The 24,046-nt window shown below is 40.7% G+C and overlaps 2 protein-coding genes across 2 annotated transcripts; one reads left to right on the top strand and one right to left on the bottom strand.

The window, feature by feature from the left end:
- Positions 1-8,906: 8,906 nt before the first annotated feature.
- LOC141599814 (peroxidase 28-like) lies at positions 8,907-11,957 on the top strand. Its single transcript, XM_074419937.1, has 4 exons — positions 8,907-9,336; positions 9,849-10,046; positions 10,935-11,100; positions 11,189-11,957. Exons 1-4 carry the CDS (start codon positions 8,998-9,000, stop codon positions 11,659-11,661), a joined length of 1,176 nt encoding a protein of 391 aa, XP_074276038.1. The 5' UTR covers positions 8,907-8,997; the 3' UTR covers positions 11,662-11,957.
- Positions 11,958-12,425: 468 nt separating this feature from the next.
- On the bottom strand, positions 12,426-13,917 carry LOC141599821 (aquaporin PIP2-2-like). Its single transcript, XM_074419948.1, has 4 exons — positions 13,538-13,917; positions 13,153-13,448; positions 12,910-13,050; positions 12,426-12,810 (listed from the first exon to the last, which is right to left on the bottom strand). The coding sequence occupies exons 1-4, from the start codon at positions 13,815-13,817 to the stop codon at positions 12,691-12,693; spliced, it is 837 nt and encodes a 278-aa protein (XP_074276049.1). The 5' UTR covers positions 13,818-13,917; the 3' UTR covers positions 12,426-12,690.
- Positions 13,918-24,046: the final 10,129 nt, after the last annotated feature.

Raw genomic sequence — 24,046 nt, forward strand, 5'->3', positions numbered from 1 at the left:
GCCGGCACTCATCTTATCGAGCAAGAAAAGCTCGTGGCTCAAACTGCCCCTACGCTCCAACGGCTTAGGCTTGACCTTGCCGCTTCTAGAGAGAAGGCCGAGAAGGCGAAGCAGGACTTCCTCGTTGAGCGAAAGCTTAAGGAGGATGCTGAGAAGGTGGTCCTTGACGAGAGAGCTAAGGTTGAGTCTGCGTTGGCTGATGCCGCTAACTTGCGGGAGGAGAGAAACAAACTTGAGGGCGGTTATAAGGCCATGGTTGAGCAGAGGGAAAGATGGAAGACCCTGCATTTGGCCGAGGCGAAGGAACACAAGGGCACAAAGGCTATTCTTGCTCAGAGGGAGAAGGATATTGAGCTGCTGAAAACCATCATCATCCCTGAAATGTGTGCCCGGTACCGGGACCAAGCTGAAGATGCTACAAGGGATGCGATTAAGGAGCTCCTTCCTGAAGGCACTTTTCCGTGGAAAGATTTTGACAAACTTCTGGATGAGAAGGCGGCTGCTGAGGAGGCCAAGGCCGCGGCCGAGGCGAAGGCTGCTCAGGAAGCTGCGGCCAAGGCGGCCCATGATGCTAAGGTGAAGGAGGCTAGAGAGGAGGCTGAGAGGGCAAAGGCACGTGAAGCTGCCAAGTCGTCCTTTGGGCCGTCCACCGACGGTGATGCAGCTGCTGCTGCCGGTGGCGAGCGGCAACAAGCATAGGGAGACGGGCGGTCGTCACCAGACTCACCTGGCCTTTCGGACAGCTTCAGCTGTTCGGGGGCCAACTTTTGAGCCTTTCCTCCCTGCCATCCTTTTGGCGCTTCATGTCTGAATATTGTAATTTTTGTTGTTCCTTCTTTTTTGTTAAACTTTGGTAGGTTGAGCTTAGGCTATCCCTATGGGGACGGCCGTCGACTTTATTTTGTCTCACTTGTAAACATTTTTAATGAAGTTTGTTTATTTGCCTTCGGGTTGACCGAGGCTTTGATCTCATCCTCCATTCAGTTGTCTTCTTACGTTTTTAAACATATTGAGCGCTTTTTCGTTTTACCTTCGGCTTGGCCGAGGCAATTAGATTGCGTATCTCAACTGTACTTAAACATTTTTAGCATATTGGTCGTGCCCTCAGCTGTACCTGAACAGGCCGAGGTAGCAAGATTCACGTTTCCTAATTTGCTCAGCTACATGTTGGCATGTCGGTCGCTTCCTCCTCCGCTCTCGGTCTGGCAGAGGCGGTCAGATTTGCGCTTCCCAACTGCTGTTGTAAACATGTTAGCATATCGGTCGTTTCCCCGTCACTCCCGGCTTTGGCCGAGGCAATCGAGGTTACGGCTCGACTGCATTCGTATCTATAGACATATTGATCGCTTCCTCTGCCACTCCCGGATTGGCCGAGGCGATCGATTGCGTTTCTCAACTGTACTTATACGTTCTTAAGCATGTTGGTCGCTTTCGCGAGTATCAAATGCATTTGTAGTGACTGCCCGGCTTTGGCCCTGGCGTCTACTTTGGTACGACTACGGAGGGGACAAGCATTTCGATGGAAAACTTGGATCACTCTTCATAAGATATAATCACGCGTTGGGGTGCCCACAACGGTCTCGGACACCTCCGCCGCTATACGAAATATTTCCTAAGGTTGTCTGTGTTCCAATGGCTCATTAGAGGCACACCCTCCATGTCTGTCAGCCGGTATGTCCCCGGCCTCATTTCTTCAACCACCTTGTAGGGTCCCTCCCAGTTGGCCGTCATCTTACCATGGATGTTTCCTTTGTTGGTTGCGGCCGACTTTCTCAGGACTAGATCTCCTACTCTCAAGTCCCTTTTGTGGACCCTACGGTTGTAGGCTCTTCTCATTCGGTTTTGATATACCGCCAAGTTGAGTCGTGCCGTATCTCGACTTTCTTCGACCAGGTCTAGGGAGGCCTTCAGGCCTTCTTCATTTTCGATCAAGGTTAAAGGTTTGCGTTACGAATGTCGCACCGCCGCTTCAATTGCGGGATGGCCTCAGACCCATAGACTAGGTGGAATGGACTGTACCCCGTTGCTTCTTTCTCCGTGGTTCGAAGGGACCACAGGACGCCGGGTAGTTCATCAGCCCATCTTCCCTTTATATCTTCAACCTTCTTCTTCAACCCGTTCAGTATTGTTTTATTATCCGCCTCCGCCGCCCCCGTTGCTCGAGGGTGGCGGACGGAGGAGTATGCAAATTTGATACCGAGCTCTTCCAACCAATTCATCACCATGTCGCTCCAAAACTCTCGGCCGTGGTCAAATACAATGACTTGGGGTAACCCAAAACGAGTTATGATGTTCTCCCAAATCACCTTTCTAACGGCCGCCGTGGTCTTGGCAGGTACCGCGACAGCCTCGACCCATTTGGTGAAGTAGTCAACGGCGACAATCAGGTACTTTCTTCCTCCGGAGGCCGTCTGAAATGGTCCTAATAAATCCATCCCCCACTGTGCAAATGGTAGGGGATTAAGTACTGGTTGCAGGTCTCGGGAAGGTGCATGTATTACCGGAGCATGCATCTGACAATTCTTGCACTTCTTGGTTTTTGCCCTGGAATCTTTCAGCATGGTAGGCCAGAAGTAGCCGGCTCGGAGAGCTTTGTGGGCTAGCGTTCTCGCCCCTATGTGATGTCCGCAGATGCCTTCGTGAATCTCTGTCAGTATAAACTCCGCGTCGGCTGGGCCGACACATTTCAAGAGTGGTCTTATTACGGACCTTCTGTACAATTCTCCTTCGAACACTAAGTACCTTGCAGCGATCCTTCTTATCTTCTGAGACAGACTGCGGTCCTCCGGCAACTCTTTTGTCAGCTTGTATTTCATTATCGGAGTCATCCACGTCGTCTCGGCTTCGATGTCGCCCACCATGTCAACGGTCTCAGTGATGCTTTTAGCATTTCTGATATCCACCAAAGACGGTTCGACCGACATTTTTATGCTTGAACTGGCAAGTTTTGAGAGAGCGTCGGCTCGGTTGTTCTCGCACTGGGATGCACTGTATTTGGAAAGATTTCAATTTTGAGGTGTCAGCTTTTACCCTCTCCAGGTACCTTACCATCCCATCGTCTCGAGTCTCATACTCTCCTCGGATTTGATTAGTCACTAAGAGCGAGTCTGTTTTCAACACAATATGCTCCGCCCCGGCAGCTCTAGCTAACTCGACTCCAGTTATCACCGCCTCATATTCGGATTCGTTATTTGAGGCCGAGAAGGTAAACTTCAAGGCGTACTCAAACTCGTTTCCGTCAGGGCTGATGATAAGGATGCCGGCTCCTGAGCTTTTCGCCGTGGAGGACCCGTCGGTATACACTTCCCACACACCGGGATGTGATTCTTCTTGATATGTGCACTCGGCCAGGAAGTCTGCAAGCGCTTGCCCCTTTATCGAAGGCCTCGGCTTGTACTGAATGCCAAAGCCGGAGAGCTCCACTGCCCATTTGATAAGTCTGCCGGATTTTTCAAATTTTTCTAATGCTTTCTCCAATGGCTGGTCGGTTAAGACCGTCACGGGATGTGCGTCTAAGTAGGGTTTCAGCTTCCTTGCAGCAACGACGACGGCGAGGGCTGCCTTTTCGATTAGTGGGTAATTTCTTTCGGCGGCCAGCAGTGTATGGCTGATAAAGTAAATTGGGTATTGCTGCTTATTTTCTTCCCTGACGATTACGGCACTGACCGTGGCCGAGGTAACTGCTAAGTATAGATATAGCGTCTCCCCCAGCGTCGGCCTGGACATGGTCGGCAGTGTTAGAAGGTGGGCTTTCAGTTGCCTGAAAGCCGTGCTCTGTTCCTCCTCCCAGCTAAAGTTTTTATTCCCCTTCAGCACTTTAAAGAACGGAGTGCTCTTGTCGGCCGACCGAGAGATGAAGCGGGCGAGAGCCGCCATCCTTCCGGTCAGCGTCATAACCTCTTTTCGATTTCTCGGCTCCGGTAGGTCTAGTATTGCTTTGACTTTCTCCGGATTGGCATCAATTCCCCTGGCGCTGACAAGCACGCCGAGGAACTTGCCGGCCCGGACACCGAAGTTACATTTCTTTGGGTTAAGCTTCATTTCATATTTCCTTAGTGAACAAAATGTCTCGCCTAAATCGGCTAAGTGCTCGATGTCAGACTTGCTTTTTACAATAGCATCGTCGACGTAAGCCTCGATGTTTCGCCCTTTTTTATTTTGGAACACTTTGTCCACCAGCCTAGTGTAAGTTGCGCCAGCGTTCTTCAAAACGAACGGCATCATTTTATACATGAATGTGTCGTGACTGGTGATGAATGCGCATTTAGGCATATCTTCCTCGGCCATAAATACCTGATGATACCCTGAGAAGGCGTCTAGCAGGCTTAGCATAGTGTAGCCTGTCGTGGCGTCAATTAAACCATCTATTCGAGGCAAGGGATAGCAATCTTTAGGGCATGCTTTATTAAGATTGGTAAAATCAACACACATCCTCCACTCCCCTGACGATTTCCTCACCATTACAACATTTGCTAGCCACTCAGGGTAAGTACAAGGCATGATAAAGCCCGCCGCTAATAATTTGTCTATTTCAGCTTTGATGGCCTCATCCTTTCGGCCGAGGAGTTCCTCATCTTCTGCTTGACCGGCCGAGCGGTGGAGAGTACGTTCAGCTTGTGAACGATCACCTCCCGGCTCACGCCTGGCATCTCGGCAGCAGAGTATGCGAAGACATCTTTGTTCTTCCTCAGTAGGTCTAGGAGATCAGCTCTGAATTTTGGCTCCAGGTCGACACCGACAGTTACGGTGCGCCCTGGGTCAATTTCCACTTCCTCGGTCTCGGCTCCTTTGACCATGCCGACATTAGTATTCATCGGTTCGCCCTCCTGCTGCAAGGATGGGCTCTTCCCTTTCTCCGATTTCTTCGCCACTTTGAGGGATTGCATGTTGCACCCCCTGGCAGACACTTGGATATTGACTATTTCATCTCTCTCGTCCTTTGAGACGAGCTTTTGTGCTTCCCTCCGGTCCAAGACGTACATCAATGTCAGGGCCCGGATGGACATCACTGCATCGGCCTCGCTCAAAGTGACCCGGCCTATGAGAACATTGTAGGCAGACGAACCATCGATAACCACGAACTCAGATAAAACATTTTTAGCCGCATCCGCTTGGCCGAACATCACCGGCATCCCGATTGACCCCGTGGGTACCAGTGCCGGCCCCGAGAAGAAGTCAGTATAGCGGGTTAATGCAGGGGCTCAGGTCTCCAATCTTCAGACCGAGATTAAGAAAGCACTCCCTGAACATGATGTTCGTGTAGGCGCCTGTGTCAATCAGGCACCTTTTGACCAAGTGGTTGGCTATATCCAGGTGGACTACAAGCGGGTCGCTGTGCGGGGCGACGACTCCTTCGTAGTCCTTCTTTCCAATGGTTATATCGGGGATGGTGGAAACGGGGATCGCTGTTTTAGGCACAAAGTTGATGGCTTGGTATAACTCATTTAGGTGCCGTTTGTGCCCATTAGCTGACCCACCGTTCTCGTTTCCCTCCGATGACAACCTGGATTACTCCCATCCGTTGGAAAACTGATTTTCTATTCGCCCCGTCGGCGCTTGTTCCTGGGCCTCCAGCTACATACTTGCTGAGGCCCCCCTTTCGGATTAGCTCTTCGATGGCGTTCCTTAGATGTCGACAGTTGTCAGTTTTATGGCCGGTGTGGCCGTGGTACTCGCAAAACTGGCTTGTGTCACCGTCCCCCCTCGCCTTGGGGGGCCTTGCCCACTTCTGTCCATCATTCTTGCTTAGGGTAAAGACCTCGGCTGGAGAGGCGACCAGGGGGGTGAGACTACTGTACCGCTTCTGGTAGTATGGTCCCGAACTCCCCCCGGCGCTCTCCGAGTGTTGTTTCCTATTAGATCTCTCAGGCCGTGACCTATTCCCGTCACGGCGACCTTCATCTATGTTATCCCGGCGGCTCTTCCTCTCTGGGTGCCCAGCTTCACTGTGGCCTACCCAGGTTTTGTGATAGTCTTCCACCTTTACGGCTCGGTCGGCCATCTTTCTGGCGGAGTCTAAGTTGAGGTCTTCGCACTTGATCAGCTCGTTTTTGAACTCGCCTTTCGGGAGGCCTTTCATCAGCGCGAAGGCCGCCAGTTCGGTGTTCAGCTCGCGGATCTGCTGAACCTTAGCGTCGAATCTTTTCACGTAGCTTCGGAGGGACTCGTCCTCCCCCTTGTCGGATAGTTAGGAGATCTGATGTTTCCACGACCCTTCTCTTGTTGCAAGCATACTGGGCTATGAAATTGTCTCTCAGGTCGGCGTAACAGTATACCGAGCCATTAGGTAGCCCCTTGTACCAACTCTGAGCCATCCCATGCAGGGTCGTTGGGAAGACTCGGCACCACACCTCATCAGGCTGCTCCCATACCGACATGTACGACTCGAAAGCCTCGGCATGGTCGGTCGGGTCGCTATCCCCTTTGTATGATATGGGCGGCAACTTCAGCTTAGTCGGCACAAGGATCTCGAGGACATAGGTACTGAGGGGCTGTCTGACCACGTGTCGAATGACACGTGGCGATCGGCTCCTCGCAACCTTAGTCCGGCTTATCTCCCTCTGGCGGGAAGGGCTTCTGTCCGACTTTGGTGAGTCGAACTTCTTTCATTCCTTCGGGGCTGGCCTCGTTGTTGCCGCGGCGACGCTGGCCTCCCGCGAGTGGGGGAAGGACTCAGGTCTGCCACTGGCACCACAGGCTCTGCTGGCATTCTATCACGCCCAGCTCCTTGTATCGCTCCGGACAAGTTGTTCGGAGCCACTCTATGGGCCCTGGTCACCTGTGGATGCGCTGCCGTCCCCGTCGTCGTGACAGGGGTAATCGGCGTGCTACCCATCAGGTCCAGGAATAGCTTTAATTTGGCCGCAACGACCACATGTCCCATGACAGTTACTTGGTCGGTAGGCGCGGTGTTCGCTCTTTCGGCATCCCGAACGCCGTGTCGCTGACTCGGCCGTGGAGGATCGCCCGATCTCGGGTACGGAACGTGTCATCCTGGAAGAATGCAATTCCTTCACTCACAGTTTCTTGTTGCTTTGACATCTTCTTAGCTCGCTGAATGGTTTTTTTTTTTTTTTTTGTAATGTAGGTGACTAGCTTTTAGTATCTATCCCCACAGACGGCGCCAATTGTTCCGGGTGTAATTCCGGAGCAGGATTGTGACCACTTGAGCTTGTAGAATGATGTCGTTGCTCGTCCCTTCCTTTCACTCTTTCCTGTAAAGATGAACAAACTGAGGGCTCGGCTTGGGGCCGAGCGTACTCACTCCGACGCTCAAGTCAGTAAACTTAGAGAGGTAAGTTGTATGTTTAACTTGGCAAAGTATATTGTAGAGAGATAACGGAGTTTTATACTAGATTTTCCAGTTGGTTTCTCAATGAGAGATGTGGAGTATTTATAGACTTTCACCTTTTGTCACGTAGTGGCCAAGTGGCGTAGCAGGTGGAAAGACTGTCTTACCCTCGGCCGAGGGACCCATGACAGGCCGGCAGGCCTGGTTGACTTCATGCCGAGGGGACTGGATGCGAGTACACGGATATGCCTCTCGGCCGGCTAGTTGCCGAGCCGAAACCCAAGTGACAGGCCGACAGGCTTTGTCGGTTAGGCTATTTTTCTTTTGACTTGTTGTCTTTTAGCTTTGACCTTGGTCAATATGTTGACTCGGTCAGCGGGTGCAGAATATGCCCCATCATTTACTAATACCATATTTTTTAGCCGCAACTTCTTATCATAAAAAGTCAATAAATTTTTATCAATAAATTCTTTAAAAAAAGAATTTCCTTATCCTAAAAAAATCGGAGATAAATTTGTGCAGAATGTCAGATATTAAATATTATAAATATTTAAATATAAAAGATTATATTCATTTATAACTTATCATGTCCACACATAGTATATGCTAAAAATATCAAACACTATTCTAGGAAATAATTTTAGGCGGGAAAAGTTAGAGTTTCGCCTATTCTTTTAGTAAATAGGGGATAAGGGATGTTAAGAGCTTAACTAAACCTATTCTAATAGAGCCTTCAGATGGCAATATTAAAACTGTTAGTATAATAGAAGATGTGTATTTGACTGATGTTAAACTTCTTAATGTTTTTCCGATTTCTGATTTAAGCATAATTTGCTTTCTTTAAGTAAATTAATTAATCATAATTCAGTCTTTGTTATGTGTTGTTCCAAAAAAATGTCTATAAGCAAATCAATTGATCAAATTGAGATCTTTCAAAGTTTATTTTTGGTTGAATTGATGAAGGTTTTCATAAATGATAAGGAGTAAAAAAGTATACTCGTAATATATGTTGACATTTGTAACTAAACACAAAAAATATGAATGATAACTTTAACATCATCATCATATATAAATGTAGTAATTGCGATTAAGTGCGCGCTTTGTTGGACCAAAAAAAAAAAAAAAATTATATATACATGTCGTGATCAGATCCATCTATAAATTGACTTGATTTTCTCAAACAATCGATTTTACTTCTCACCTGAGCGGTGTTCAAAATTCAAAAGTAAATATATATGGTATACCTCAATCAACGAACCGGTTAACTAATTGCAAATAATTAAGATGATATAAAAACCTCGTAAACTTTATAGTTTGTTAAAACACATATTTCTACATAGATCATATAAAGTTATGATACAGATGGAATAATTGGCAGAATACAAATTTTGTATTTTACCCACGTAATCACGCAAGTATGAAAATATTATGAAAAATAATTTATAATTTAGTGAAATGTGCATAAAAAAGAATTTGTATATGCAATTCCCGCCTCAACGACATCCCGACTAAATCTGAGTGTCTGACTAGTAACTTACGAACACTTTCTTTCAGTTCCGTCATAAGCAAGACATACGGTTTTATCTAATCCGAACCATTACCACCGTATCAAATAACTAATCCCATAAAACCCAAATTCAGAGCTTACATTTTTTCCCGCCAAAGCAATATCCCCCAAAGCTTGAAGCTCATTTCGAACCTCAACAATGGCGGTAAACTCCCATACCTCGAACTGCTACTCACTCTCCATTCCACTCGTACTCTTCCTAATCACCTCCTTCTCCTCTCTTTCCAACGCCGAATCTTTCGTCGATCAATTTTCTCACTCTTCTCTTCCTCGATTGCTCACTGCAAATTTCTCGAATCATCGTATTTTACAAGTTTACAATGATCAACAGCAAATTCAACTTGAATATGATTTCTATCGTAATTCTTGTCCTAATGCCGAGACGATTGTCTACAAAGTCATGCACGATGTTCTCGATGACGATAAGAAGATCACCGCTCGTCTTCTTCGTCTCATGTTCCATGATTGCTTCATTCAGGTCGATTTCAATCCTTTCTTTTTTGAATTTTTAGTATGATTTCCATTTTTCAGGTTTATTTTACGGTTTTCTTGATTTTCCTCTGTTCTTTGTATGCTTCTGTTGTTAATCTAGGGTTTCTTGATGATCGGGTTGTAATTGAACTTATGTTCGCGATTCTTGTTAATTTAGATTGTAATTTAGTCGTACAACCCGTTAATTAGTTTAGGTTTCACTCGAATCAATCTATTAATGTTAGAACGAAATCAATTTTTCTTTGAATTTATATTCTGGATTAACGATTTTCTTGATATTGAGCTTAACATAAATTGCGGCATTAATCGTGTCGATATGTTAATTGAATTCTGCTTAGAACAACATTTTTCTTTGTATCAAGTATTCGTAAGTTGATAATTTAGGATGAGAAATAGCGGTAATGGTTCCTAACTATTATTGGCTTCATTTTGAGTATGATTTGATTGAGTAACATAAACCGATGTTTTAGCAATCGAGTTTGTATGGCTTTATTGCAGGGCTGTGATGCATCTGTGCTGCTGGATGACAGTAACGGGAATCCAAGTCACTTAAATGAGCGAGACGCCGTCCCAAATCAAACACTAAAGGGGCTTGAGGTCATAGATATAATTAAAGAAGAGTTGGAAATCGAGTGCCCTAACATTGTATCCTGCTCAGACATCATTGCTCTGGCTACGAGGAATGCCATCATCTTGGTATGTTGGTGAATACAACATCGTTTGTGCTTGTCAGTGTCATTATCATTGCTGTCATCTCATAGATAAGCAAAAAATGCGTAAACCTGATGACTGTAGTCTGCTTCTGCAATGCATTGTGCTTATTTTACAGTCTATTTTTGTCAGTGATGCTGCGGGTGCTTATTTCTCACTGCAGTCACTGCAGAACAGTCGTAAATAAAAGAAGCCGAGTAGTATATATATCTGTTAACACTATTTATCCGTAATCCTGGACACTGATACTTGTAGTTGACATAATAGTATATTGTTAGTTTCTGATCATTTATGGTGATGAAATTGAAAAGATAGAACATGGCACATGGTTATTTGGACTCTGAGATCATGAAAAGCATTTCATCGAGTTTGTGATGTCAATTTGTTAACATTCAGCAGCAGTTTTCTCCGATTGTGTCAAGTATGATGGTTCTCTCGGTTTTCCTATCATAGTTGCCAAACTTGTTCAGGTGAAAACAGCTCTCGATTTTGAGCACGGAAACACTTTCATATTTTGAGCATCAAGACGTTCACGCTTGGTATTGTAGTTTGAGACTCCCAAATGTAAATGGAGCTGGGGCCTGATTGTCGTCATGTTATTACCTTACTGCATTACTGTCAATCATTTGTCGCCTTGTATGAAGGTTCATACTTATTTTGAGCAACACCATTACTTGAAATCTTCATGTTTACACCTTGCTTCCAACAGCTATCTAATTCTAGCTCTCTTTCTAAGTCATTGGGTATTTACTGCTGTCAGTTTCAGTATTGGCCTAGCCTCTGTTTGTGAAGATAATGGCAGATGCAGAACCTCTCGGCTTTATGGGTGACCTTTAACATCATTGATTTCTTGTTTGGTATCTTAAATTACAGTCTGGTGGGCCCTTTTTCCCCGTCCTCACTGGTAGACGAGATAGCCGAGTTTCATACCATGATGAAGCAAACAGCCAGATACCAAGACCCCACAGTAACATACATGAGACACTGTTCTTGTTTTCACAGAGAGGTTTCAACGAGAAAGAAGTCGTCAGCCTCTTGGGTACTTCACCTCTATCACCTCGATTGTACAGTGACGTAACATTTATTATCTTTCTCATCTTCTATTTATTTATTTATTTTTCTTGCAGGAGCACATAACATTGGAAAAATAGGATGTGAATTCATTCTAGACAGAATCTCCAACTTCCACGACACTGGAAGGCCCGACCCCACAATTCCTAGAGATTTCATGCTTGAAATAAACAAAATTTGCAATGCAGATGTATCTCCAAGTCCTTCACAATCCAGGCTTCGGAATCTGATAGAGTCAACAACAGGCTTGTCTTATTTTCAGTCTTTGGCCCCATTCATTTTCTCAGGTTCAGGCTTCGATACACACTATTACAAGAGCTTGCTCTTGGGACGGGGTTTGCTTTTTGCAGACCAACAGCTAATGTCAGATCCCAGGACTGCCAGACTGGTAGAAGTGTTTGCATCAGATGATGGCTCAATCTTTCGTCGAGAATTTTCAAAGGCAATGCTGAAAATGTCTACACTCCAATCCCCTGCTGCGTCCCAAGGTGTGGTCCGAACTAGATGCTCCCTTCCAAACAGCAGCTGATCATGTTTTTACTCAGATAACATTTCTCGACTCCACTATTTTCTGTTTGTCATGCTTTGTCTACATGTTTTTCTGCCCTTGAGGTGATAAGCTGTAGACGATTCCTCATTGTCTCGCTGGCTATAATTTGACTTGACCAAGTATGAAGCAGTCAATCAAGTCGACCTCCTCACTTCCTGGTTTTCTGTATAAATAACTAGTGTTGTACAGGAATCCTTGATTCGTTTTCTGTCAAACTCTTATGTAATGTGCGAACTTACCTGTAAAATGGAAGCAGTCTTCTTGTTACGATGAAATCTCTGAAGGCTTATGTGTCTATTTGTTTCATTTACATCGATTTCTGGTTTAGACTACAGCAAACTACGCAGCACATTTGCATTGCCCCTTTGCTTAAAATCAGCACAATAGTTTTATTCATATATCCATTTCACACTCTTTTTTGTTTTTCTTTTTCACAGAATTAAAGTCGTGTACTTCCGACCCCTACCCTGAGATGGGAGTTTTCGAGTCATTGAGGCAACTGTATTTTTGTGCCAGTTGCAGTATACTACTAGTGCTCCATAGATCACGTGACTGTGAGGTGTCGAAAATAACAACCACATCCAACCATCCAAGTCTTACACCATCAATTCCGATTGTCTTTCTGAGTTCAAATCTAGATTTTGGTTTGATTTGAGCAAAATCGGGGCATCTAGTTAAAGTAATATGAGACTGTCTCGTATGAGAATTTATGAACAACATAACTTTTCCGTCGGTAGAACTCATTTTTAATGTAAAAGTAGGGACTTTTATTCATCAAGGAAAAAAGCATAGTACAGCAACAGAGAAAAAGGGGAAAAATGGACAACGGCCCAGTTAAGGCAAACAATGAACAAGCGCCACGACACACACCAATCATAATGACATTGATTGACAAACCCTTCCCACCAGATTACACAACTTATGTACATCTTTTGAAAAGCCTCGTCGCCTGTTCTTAGCCAAACTAGAAATACTTAAAATCCCATTTAGCCGCGACTTTAAAGATCATCACACATTAGAGGAGCTTCTAAAGGACCCTAGCGCCTTCACAAAACCGGCTCTCAAGATGTATTGATGGTAGATAGCGGCTATTGCAGCTCCAATGAATGGTCCGACCCAAAACATCCACTACATTGTTGAAAAAATGACAGAATGTTAAATCGGTTCTCCAAATATTTAACCTGATGAATGTTGCAGAATGTTATAAATGTTGCGTTTTTTACTTACGTGGTCGTCCCATGCCTTTTTGTTGTTGTAGATGACCGCTGCTCCGAAACTTCTAGCAGGGTTGATACCTGTGCCTGTGACTGGGATTGTTGCTAGGTGAACCATGAACACCGCGAATCCAATTGGAAGTGGTGCCAGTACCTTTATAATTAATTGTTCAACAATCAGCGAAGTTAACAGACATCTGTACAAAATCAAATACGAGTAATAAATACTCCCAACGGAAGAGAAAAGAGTACATACAGGAACATGAGAGTCTCTAGCGCTGCGTTTGGGATCAGTAGCGGAAAAAACAGTGTAAACCAAAACAAAAGTGCCAATAATCTCAGCACCCAACCCAGTGCCCTTGCTGTAGCCGACAGCTAACTCGTTAGCCCCGCCACCAAACCTGTCGTAATATGCACTTTGGAAGGCCTTGACCAGCCCAACACCACAGATGGCTCCTAAACATTGAGCCACCATATATAAAACAGCCCTAACCAAAGATAGTTTTCTTGCCAACAACAGCCCGAATGTCACTGCCGGGTTTATGTGTCCACCTGCCCATTGTAATGTTATTATCTGAAACCGTCTCATATGAAAATTAGCGTAATAAAACAAGTGAAAATTAGAAGGCGAGGAAGCGTACCAGAAATACCAGCAGTGCAGTAAACAAGAATAAAGATCATGCCACCAAAAGCCCAAGCAATACCAAGAATACCAACACCACCGCAGTCGTCTGTAGCGCTTTGACTCTTGTATCCTATTACAGTTAACACTGTTATATACAAGAACAGTAGTGTTGCTACAAACTCTGCTATTAATGCCCTGTAAAATGACCATTTTCCCATCTCTGCCATGTCAAACAATGGAGATGGTGGAGGGTCATGGTAGTCTTTTCCTACTTCTCCTTCTAATTCTTTACCCATTTCTGTTATATTTGCTTTGAAATGTTTAGTGCAAATTGAGTGCGAGAGGTTGTGAGTTTGATGGATTTAGTTTGAGTGAGTTGTAGGAGGAATATGGGAGGGTATTTATTGGGTTGATCTTGGGTGGAAAGTTAGTGGTTTTAAAACGATTATTAAATAAGACCGTTGTATAGCATACCGATTTTATAATAATTCTATGTCCCTTCGAGGTATATAAATTATGTAACCATGGTATCTCTTAAAAGTAGACATGACAGACGAGTCAAATAGGTCGAGCCACGGTGGGCTATTTCAGTTTTTTCTTTGATGTACTGTTAATGGGTCATTTTAATTTTCGAGTACATGTCATTTGGATCAAGTCATTTTGAGGGTTGGGTCGGGTGGAGCCGATATAGGTCACTTAAGGTCAAGTTATTTTCCGTCAATGATTAACAATGATTTTATTAATAAATCTCTTAAAAGAAGGCTTTGCGGAATTACATTTTTATAAAAGCGTGTTTTACTATTGATTGTAAATTTATTTTACTACTGATTGTAAATTTAGTTTAATGTTGTTCAAGTAACTTTGGACTTACGGTTGAAACGTTTCCGACCGGGTCAATTACAAATCAAATAAATCCAAGGTCAAATTTGAATTGGTTCCGGTCGGATTCTACTATAATTCAAATCAATTTCAAATAGTGGAAGTGTTTCATTAAATGAAATCATCTTTGGATTGATTTTTGTTTATTTTGGGTAAAGAAAGTCATAATTCATTAGGATGCTTGAAATTTTTGAGAGGATTCGAACCCAAATTATAAGTAATACGTTTTATAACTTTACCAACTAAATTAGTTAACACGTGCATCAGATTGGGTTTTGTAAGGCTACTCACGCTCATCAAACCGTCCAAGCTCTAAAAAAACCAAGAAAGAAATGCTTACGAGTTACGAGCATTTGCCGCCCCATTTTGTTTCTGTGTATACTTTAAGTTATCCTTTCATTTTCAAGTTGATGTGGGCCACCATTTTATACCTCCATTTCATCATCAACCACATAAGTTTAGAAAATAATCGTCTCATGTTATCTTTTGCTAAACAATGTTGTTGTACATGTATTGTTGTTTTATAAAGTGTAGGATAATGGATTATTTCGTCACTTTTTGTTCTTCTTTCCAAATTTATATGTGGTTCCTATTTTTTCAATTGGTCTATTTTTCAAATGGTGTGTTTTAGAATTATCGTACTCCGTAGTTGTTTCGTATGATTGTGTTGTTTGAAAAGTAAGGGAGAAAAAGGGTGACAAAAATAACCTTAATTGTTAAAAGAATCAATTCAATCAAAAGCGTAAATTAATGGTTAGATTCTCGGAAATAATTTTATCATCTAACAGCCCCCCTCATACGAAAACCTTTTGGATTTAAAGTGTAGGTGCAACTGTGCAATGTAAGACTTTCCATACCTGATGCTAATATTCCGTCAGAAGGAGGATGGTGAGATTTGTACCGTGACCTTTTGGTGACGGCTCAGAGTCAATTCAACCAAAAACTTAAGTTAGTGGTTGAAGGGCCATGAATGACTTTATATTAACATGTGGTGACCTTGAAACGTACATATTGATCTGCTTGTGCAACGGCAGTATAAATTTACAAGGATTAATATAAATAATACGAGTTATTACAATTGTTAAGCTAATTATCGGCGAGTCACGTTGATTCCAAGTTACAGATTAATATTAAGGTATAATCTATAGTGAATGGTTTATATATACTCAACTACTAAGTGGATAGGGTTTTGAATATATAGCTTGGATGGAGTTTCTCTAATCGAACTCAATATGGTTAATTACTTCTTTCGTCTGAGTCAATAGTTTACATTTATTTTATTTTCCACTCATAAAATGAAGCAAATGTAAATTATTAAATGGGACAGAGGGAGTATGTGATTAATAAGTGTCAATCCGTAAAAGAAATTCAGAACAAGGCAATTAGGTAATCGATAACCATTCAATCATTCACCAAAATTTAACAACGAATATATGCACATATTTTAGAAAATGTAATCAGAACTCCAACTCATATCCTCGAACTTTGATCGTTTTAGCCAAAATGATAATTTTAAATATTCATTGATGATAAGGGATTATTAGTTAGTTATCAAGTATTAGAGCTGTATGTAAGATCAATTTTGTTTAAGAGAGGAAATGCTAATTAGGTGCTCCCCGAGTAATCTGCAATATCTGTAACACATAATCATGTATTGTAGTAGTGTTCATTTAGTGGAAGAGGGAATATGTGACAACTCATTCACAAAGGATTACCATACAAGGGTTGACTAACGTTGCAATGCCTTTTTTTTTTTTTTTTTTGGCTATTCTAAATTTCTAACATCGGATAAGTCACAACCATCTTTTCTTTTTATCATTATTTAAAACGGTTGTAAAACGTGAATGTTATGTATCAATATTCCCACCTCTTGAGGAAAAATTAGAACTAGCAAACGAATTAATTGGACCAGGTCAATTTATATTGAGTTAAAATACTTTGGGTTCTGGTCATTTTCAAGTGTATTATCTTGTTATATAGAGATGATATTGGTCTATATGTATGCGGTAATCGACATTCGAGTCAGATTGGATTGGTGGATCAATCCAGGTTACGGGAAAATAATTCAGGTCCTCTATTCCTCTACGAGTTAGGTTAATTTTATCAAATCTAAACAAAACGTATTATTAGTTCACTTTACAATGCACGAGATTGGTACATTTCCAACCTGGTGCGTCTAGTGGTCCTAGTAGAATTCGAACGAAAATATGAGGAGATAAAAAGGAGCTTGATTGTATGTCCTATAGTTGGAACATTTTCACTGGAGATGTGAAAGGAGCATGTGGTGGTCTGTCTAATGTGAGCTATATAATGATCAATGGAACTAAATATAACATAGATTAACGAAATGATAAAAGCACATAAATCAATGTAAAACGATTATGTAATCTCTGCAAGTAGAGGCGACAATCGTTGACACGACCTGAAAACATGATACAAACCCGACACGGAGTTAGCGGGTTAGGGTCAAGACGTTGTGACCCATTTAAGTTACACGACACAGCAGGAAACTTAAATGAGTTGGGTTAGGGTTGATGTCTTTTAACAGGAACCCGACACGAATAACCCATTTATTCAAAATTGTCGTAATATATTTGGCTTGAGTCAATAATTTAACAAAGTAACTTAAAATTAACATTTTCGGGATAATAAGATTATAAAGCGTAGTTTATTACTTTATTGTATAAGTTTATTGGTTAAATGGGTTAAAAATAATCTGCTTAAAGATAAATAGGTTAAACAGGTCGCCTTGGGCTGGGTTATAGAAAAATTAAATGGGTCGGGTTAGGGTTGAGACAAATGACCCGTTTATGTAATTGGATCGGGTTAGGGTTGAGATAGTGGTGACCCGTTTAATATTGACACGAACACGCACGACACGACCTGATCCGTTTTATATTGACACGAACATGCACGACACAACAGTATTTTGGTCCAATGCATGTGATGAGGTCCTTAAAGCTACCCAATAATAATTGAGATCCTTAAAGCTACATTTGATGATAATTTGGGCCTTATTGTGGACTTTACTCCTTTGGAGTTTGGACTAAGTTATTGTTACTTTTGCACACTTTGGTGTGCCATTTATATTACTAACTTTCTCTTTTGAGTGTGTAGACTCTTGCACGAGTCAGCGACTTTGCGGGGGACTTCCGATACATTACTTGGATCTTGAGATCAAAACTACGACAAGAAGACTCAACGCTCAAAGAAAGAGGACGTTAGAATAAGTTAGGGAACAAGAGCAACCGCAAGAGGAAAATCCATTCTGGGGTGATGCTCTTAAAAATCCATTTGAAATATCGAAAATAGTAAACATGGAAGATGATGTTAAACCACTGGTTTCTTTAGGGACCGAATGGCACCAAATATGATTATAAACTCACCTTTTATTTCATTGGGTTAATTGATAAAAGTAATCCAACCTATTACCAACCTGCTCAAAATAACCCACACTAAACATTATCCCATATTAATCTAAGTTATCCCTCCATTTATCTTTTATTGCCTTAAGTGAAGGGCAACCTCTTAAGTCGGTCACCTTTCATCTTTAAGTCATTTTCAACCCTCGGTTTACTTTTGTTACCTTTTTTGTCATTTTTTTTTTGTCGTCATTGTAGTTAATGGATAAGGTAAATTAAATTTTCGGGTTTTTATTTTCAATTGTTATGTACTTGTAGTGTATATTTTCCACTCCAATTACTTAATTTGTTGTTTTCAAGTTTTGATTTGCATAGAATTTATTTGATTAACCAAGGAACCTAAAAGATTAACAAAATAAAACAAAAGCATCTTCATAAACGCCTTCCACTTTTTCATAAGTTCTTGTTAGTTTTTGTTGAGATCTAAACAAAAGTAACAAAGATGAGAGAATGCATTTCGATCCACGTTGTCAAGCAGGTATCCAGGTCGGAAATGCCCCCTTGGGAGCTTTACTGCCTTGAACACAGTATTCAGATGGAGGATGGGATGATTCTTTAAACACCTTACTTTCTGCTCTTAATAGATAGACTCCCTTACTCTAACCTACACTCCCTCGAACTGTATATGTCCCTCATCCCCAGCAAACCCTTTCTTCTTACGTAGGTCGAGAGCAACAGCCTGCAATTACTCAATCATCCTTAATACATCCTCCTCGTGATCCCCGCTCCTTTCGACTTCGAAAACAGAGCTCAATTCACGTCTAGATTTACCCGGACCATCATGAGTAGTTCTTGTAACCTTCCATGGTGACCTCGTAAACAATCGCTAAACATAAGATCTTATTCTTCATACACCGATTTGTAGCAACCTTATCAGCGAAACCCTCCTCCCAAACAAACGCCTCCAACCCCGCACCACCCCCTCATCAACACGCTCTTTCCCACTTCGAGTCGGACCTTGCGTATTGCTCATCTTTTGGAACCTACAAAGGAAAACAAAAGCACAGAGAAAACAAACATAAAAGCCAAACTCACGATCGAAAACTTCAAGAGAGATCCCCAAGTAAGGAGGAGAAACACTAAGAAACTTTAGACGGAAGCCCTAGGAGAGAAACCCTAGACCTTTTTAGGTAATCGGTTCTAATCTCATATTCCAATATTTTTGTGATTAACATATTAATATTAGTTATGATTTACTATTTATTTGATTTAAACACACATATATAGTAGTATAAATAAAGCGTACGAGAATATTTTTTACCCGTATTTCGACCCAAACCTGACGTATGACCCGGCTCATAAAACCCGATGATTTGAAGGTCTAATTATTATCATCAAATGGTAATATTTAAATACGTTTTACCATTAAAACGTATATTATCATTTTAAGCAAAACTTGTTGTATAAATAAATACAAACATAACTAATAAATTACAACATCCATGACTAACAAAACGGGTAGAAATCAAGATTAAACATGATTATATGAATGTGTTGACATAACCAAAGACAATGCATTAGAGCAATGGAGCCTATGGTGCCACTTCTTCCAAGTAATGCTTAAAAACCTCAGCTAATACACAAATTAGCTAATACACAAATATACCTTCATTTACATCACAATATCTCTACTACAAGTTAGAATAAACCTACCAGTTCTACTTAAGCAAAACATGATTAATTTACTAAATTTCTTCATTTTGTTTACTCATTCACTTCGCATGCACTATTGTCTTTTCATTTCATTACGGCACAACTCTATAACTACAACAAAAACTTGCGTGTATATATATAATGTACATTTCACATAATTTTAATTCTTGATAAGCCTAACTAAAAACATCAAAACATACCAAAATGAGCCACACCAATCTCATGCTTATCTTTATTTTGGTAGGAGTCCTACATTGCCAATTTAAGCCTGCAAAGGCACAGTTAATGTTTAAGAAGTATTATGTTATGATTATTAATGAGATTGAAAATACGCATATTACGGTGCGTTGTCAATCTAAAGACGACGATCTTGGTACACATGTATTGAAGTATAGGCATAATATTGAGTGGGCATTTAGACTTAATTTTTCGTTGTCTACGCTCTATTTTTGTCATTTTTATTGGAATGACAGGGAGAAAACTTTTGATGTTTTTAAAGTATCTCTAGGAAATGGGTGTGATAAGAAATACATTTGGGAAGTCAGGAAAGATGGGTTTTATAAAAGTTGTGATTGGAAGAATATTACATTAGTGCATCGATGGACATAGATCCGAGTTTGTCATTTCTTCATCGTTGTAACATGATATTAACATCTTACATTTCGTTATTAGATTTATTATTAATATGTATTAAAAAATTTGAAATATGCATATTTTAAATAGTTGTAAAGGGGAAAACCTTATATTAAGTAAACATTAATTATAATGCTTATTTTTATGGATTTTTAATAAAGAGGTTTACATGGTACTTATTTTAGAAATGATAAATATGAAGTCTGTAGGCTATAACGTACAATAATATCTTAAACTAGAATCTCATTACTAGAACGATTTCATTACTAGAACGTTGAACTTATATAAGATATTTGAGAGTTTGGGAATCAAACAATATAATTATAGCCACATTATTCATCATTCAATACATGATCTACTGGACATAATTATTTTCTAGTTACTCTTGTTTATATGCGTTGCTTGGTTGCTTAGAAGAATAACAAGGCGGAGATAAAACAAGATAAGGTTGGTTTGGATGCCACTTTTACTACTCCCTCCAACTTTGAATGTTCTTATCATCTGTTTTGTTAACGGTCTTTTAAGGCAACACTTTGACCAAAATTTTGATCACGTATACATTATCTTCTTTTGAAGATATTTTTTGAAAATAAAATTAAGAACAAAGGTACTAGGAAGTTACATATTATAAAAACTAATACCCTCATTTTATTGAATTAAACTCGTTTTCTCCTTACAAAAAGCAGGCCTATGAATCTAACTCAATAAATGGGAGACCATATATTATAATTTATTCATGGCAGGGTTGTAACCAGAATTCATAGGTACTTAGAGCAATAAGTTAAAAATACTTGTATAAAAATTGATATTTTACATAAAGGTTTTTAATTCATCTTGTACAATAACATCAAAAAAATAAGAGCGCGACACATACCATAAACCTTATACTATATTGAGTAACTAATATAATTAACTAAACTTTACTCTACGATGAGGTTCCCTAAATTCAAATTAAGCAATTACTTCATACATCTTTATTGTCAATACTATTATACTATTTTTTTTGCTGAGAAAAATACCAATTATACGATCACCAAATGTCTTTTAATATAATTTAAAGTACCGTCAAAACGTCAATAAATTTATCATTCATCTTATTTTGAAGATTTATCTGCCAATATTCATACTTGAAAATGCTATCTCTGTAATTGTTGTTAAAACTGGAAGCTCAAGATAAGACAAATCAATCGATAAATCTTAGGGTAAAAGGATTTCTTGCCGAAATCAACCATCCGTCTACACAAATCGGATATTGATGTATTTTCAAATCTTAAATATTTCCTAACATCTTCATCATAGAATGCGGATCAAATAAAACTGACACATCATATGATGAAAAGTCTAAAGGATAGTATTTTAGAGCAAGTTAATACACATCTTCACTTTCGAATGTTCGAAAACTATAATGTGTATCAAACAAAGCCCTTAGAGTAAGAACCTCCACCTAAATTTTCATAAATCTTTTATCTAATAAGTTCTAGAGTAACTGAAAGTACTCTATTATTTTATAAAATATGTTAACTCGGTAATAATTTTATTTGCGACAATTAGTCGCAATTTCTCAACCTTTTCTTGTGTGGAGTAGATAAATTTGACTTGGAAGTAGTATGCTCTAAACAAAATGCTCTAATTTTATATATCAAATCATCCCAATCTTTTCTCTCATACAAGAACAAATCAAGTAAGCCCATTTTTAACAAATTGAAGCAAATTATCCTTAACCAAAATTGAGAACAAGAAGAAGAAATTACCTCCCTCGACAGCAGGATAACCAAGATAATCCAGATCAGGGGCAATGGAATTGCCCTGATGAACATATAAGTCTGCGCTCATCCTTTATCATCCCCTGAATCAAAATTGGTGATCAGATGAGCCATCTTCGACCTGACTCGAAGATTAAAACGACCAGTAGAGTTGCTCTTCAGGTGATATACATTCTTAAAATCATCAGGAGTGATGACCAATTTACGCTTAGCACACAATTGTTTAACAGAGTAAATGATCTTCCAAACCATTGGCATGAGTTGGAAAGGAGGGACCATGACAGCCCTGAGAACTTCAACCATAAACAGAGAAAGTGGAAGCTGACAACCTCCTTTGAATGCCCATTCAAAAATACAGAACCAGCCAGGACTACACCAATTAGCCCTGACTGGACTACTTTCAGGAGTCTGAACTTCAGCTTCAGCAGGAATAAGACCTCTGCCCTTTAAATAATGCTCAAAGGCAGGCTTCAGCTGATTAGCCTCTGGAAAGGAGTCAGACAAAGCCTTCACAGGGGTATAGGTGACTCCCCTGTGTGTCATGGATAGAATCTCTGGAGGGGCAGAAACTTCCATAACCTCATCTTCTGGGATAATCTCAGGCACGTCAACAACTACAGGAGCTTTCTCAACCTCAGCAGCAGCCTTAGATGCAGTTGTCTTTCTTCTCCCCCCAGCCATTTTTCATATTTAAATTTGAAGATTGATTTTTAGAAGAGACAAAATTACAAAGAGAATTCTAGAGAAAGAGAGAAAAGTTTGAGGGATGGAAATATGAAGGCAAAGATGAATGGGGCAAGATATTTATAGCCGCGAAAATAAACGGGCAATGCAAGTGGACAAACCTAATCATGACTCTTCTAGGGTTTGAGTAACCTACCTCATTTATGGTAAACTAGCTGTTATAGAAATTGAAGCAAACACAAACTCTTTCCGGTAAAAAATCTTATACACCTTTTTGCCTGGCCCGAATTTTTATCTCCTTATTCCTCGCCAGATCCATTGGGAATAAGAAGATAAGGGGCAATTGTTGGGCCCAGAATTACCCTGCCTCATCAGACATAAGTCAAGCAACACTCAAGGCCAAGCCTGGACTAAAATCATCTAAAGCAAGGCAATTGGGACGCCTGGTCAGGCATCAACCAGGAGGGAAACACGGGATAAGCAGCTAATAGGCCTGGCCTGAAAAGACACCACGTCAGGCATAAGGGCAGCATTATCAAAGTAAGTCAGGCGATAAGAAAAGCACGGTCAGGCTGTAAAAAGAGAGTCCCTATAAACAAGGAAGACCCATTCAAACACCGAAAGCAAGAACATAGAAGAATTGACCAAAGGCAACGACTGGAATATGGCAGAAGTCAAAGAACTACCTCCGGGTAAATAGGACACGAGTCCTATTTACCAGGAAACCCTAAAAAAAACCTAGAAGGACCGTTGACAAGCTATTATAAATATAAATGAAGAAGGGAAGAGGAATACACACAATTTAACTCTACTACTCACTTACATTTTCTACTCATCTGTATTCAACTAGATACATTACCATTATTGTTAAGCATCCTTATCCATTATATCGCCTGACATACATATCTCATGTTGGGCTAACTAAAATCCTAGTAATAAACCCTCCTGACTTGGTGCCCGTGGTTTTTTCCCTTATTTCCAGGGTTTTTTCACGTAGAAATCTTTGTGTTATACTTTTTCATTTGTTCTTTTATCTGTTCAATTATACTAGTCAGGCGATTGAGATTGAGTTAGATTACCCTACCAAATTTTCCCTGGCAGGATATTTTCCTTGTGCAAATCCCTGCTAAAACATTAGTCATATAATATTTTTGGGATACCGGGTTGGTTCCTGGCAGGGAATACTGTATTTTGGTAAGTTATTTTATTGGGTGATATATGGTAATAAAGAGAATTCTGATTGAATAAAGGATATGACATAAGGCCGGTGGAGGGAACTGGAGTCATACTCAGCCCGTGGTTGGCTGATTCCGTTACGTTCACTTTTTTTCAGGTACAAGTATCGGGGAAGGTCAAGTGTGAGGAATTTCACCTAGAAGATAAAGCGTATAAGATGTATAGTGATAAAGGTTTTAGTTTTACTTTTACAAGTGTATTTATTTTGATTACATAAGCCTTGTATTCTTTGAAAGGAGAGTACGACGGTGACGT

The sequence above is a fragment of the Silene latifolia genome, chromosome 1 (genome assembly GCF_048544455.1).
Source record: "Silene latifolia isolate original U9 population chromosome 1, ASM4854445v1, whole genome shotgun sequence".
NCBI lineage: Eukaryota > Viridiplantae > Streptophyta > Magnoliopsida > Caryophyllales > Caryophyllaceae > Silene > Silene latifolia.

What these genes read in the sequence shown, in the direction of transcription:
- LOC141599814 (XM_074419937.1), top strand. Translation starts at nt 8,998, where the DNA reads ATGGCGGTAAACTCCCATACCTCGAACTGCTACTCACTCTCCATTCCA. An exon ending in CGAGGAATGCCATCATCTTG is followed by an intron (nt 10,047 to 10,934) that starts GTATGTTGGTGA and finishes CTTAAATTACAG; the next exon opens with TCTGGTGGGCCCTTTTTCCC. An exon ending in AGAAGTCGTCAGCCTCTTGG is followed by an intron (nt 11,101 to 11,188) that starts GTACTTCACCTC and finishes TTTTTCTTGCAG; the next exon opens with GAGCACATAACATTGGAAAA.
- LOC141599821 (XM_074419948.1), bottom strand. Translation starts at nt 13,817, where the DNA reads ATGGGTAAAGAATTAGAAGGAGAAGTAGGAAAAGACTACCATGACCCT. An exon ending in CTGCACTGCTGGTATTTCTG is followed by an intron (nt 13,449 to 13,537) that starts GTACGCTTCCTC and finishes TACAATGGGCAG; the next exon opens with GTGGACACATAAACCCGGCA. An exon ending in CTAGAGACTCTCATGTTCCT is followed by an intron (nt 13,051 to 13,152) that starts GTATGTACTCTT and finishes TTAATTATAAAG; the next exon opens with GTACTGGCACCACTTCCAAT.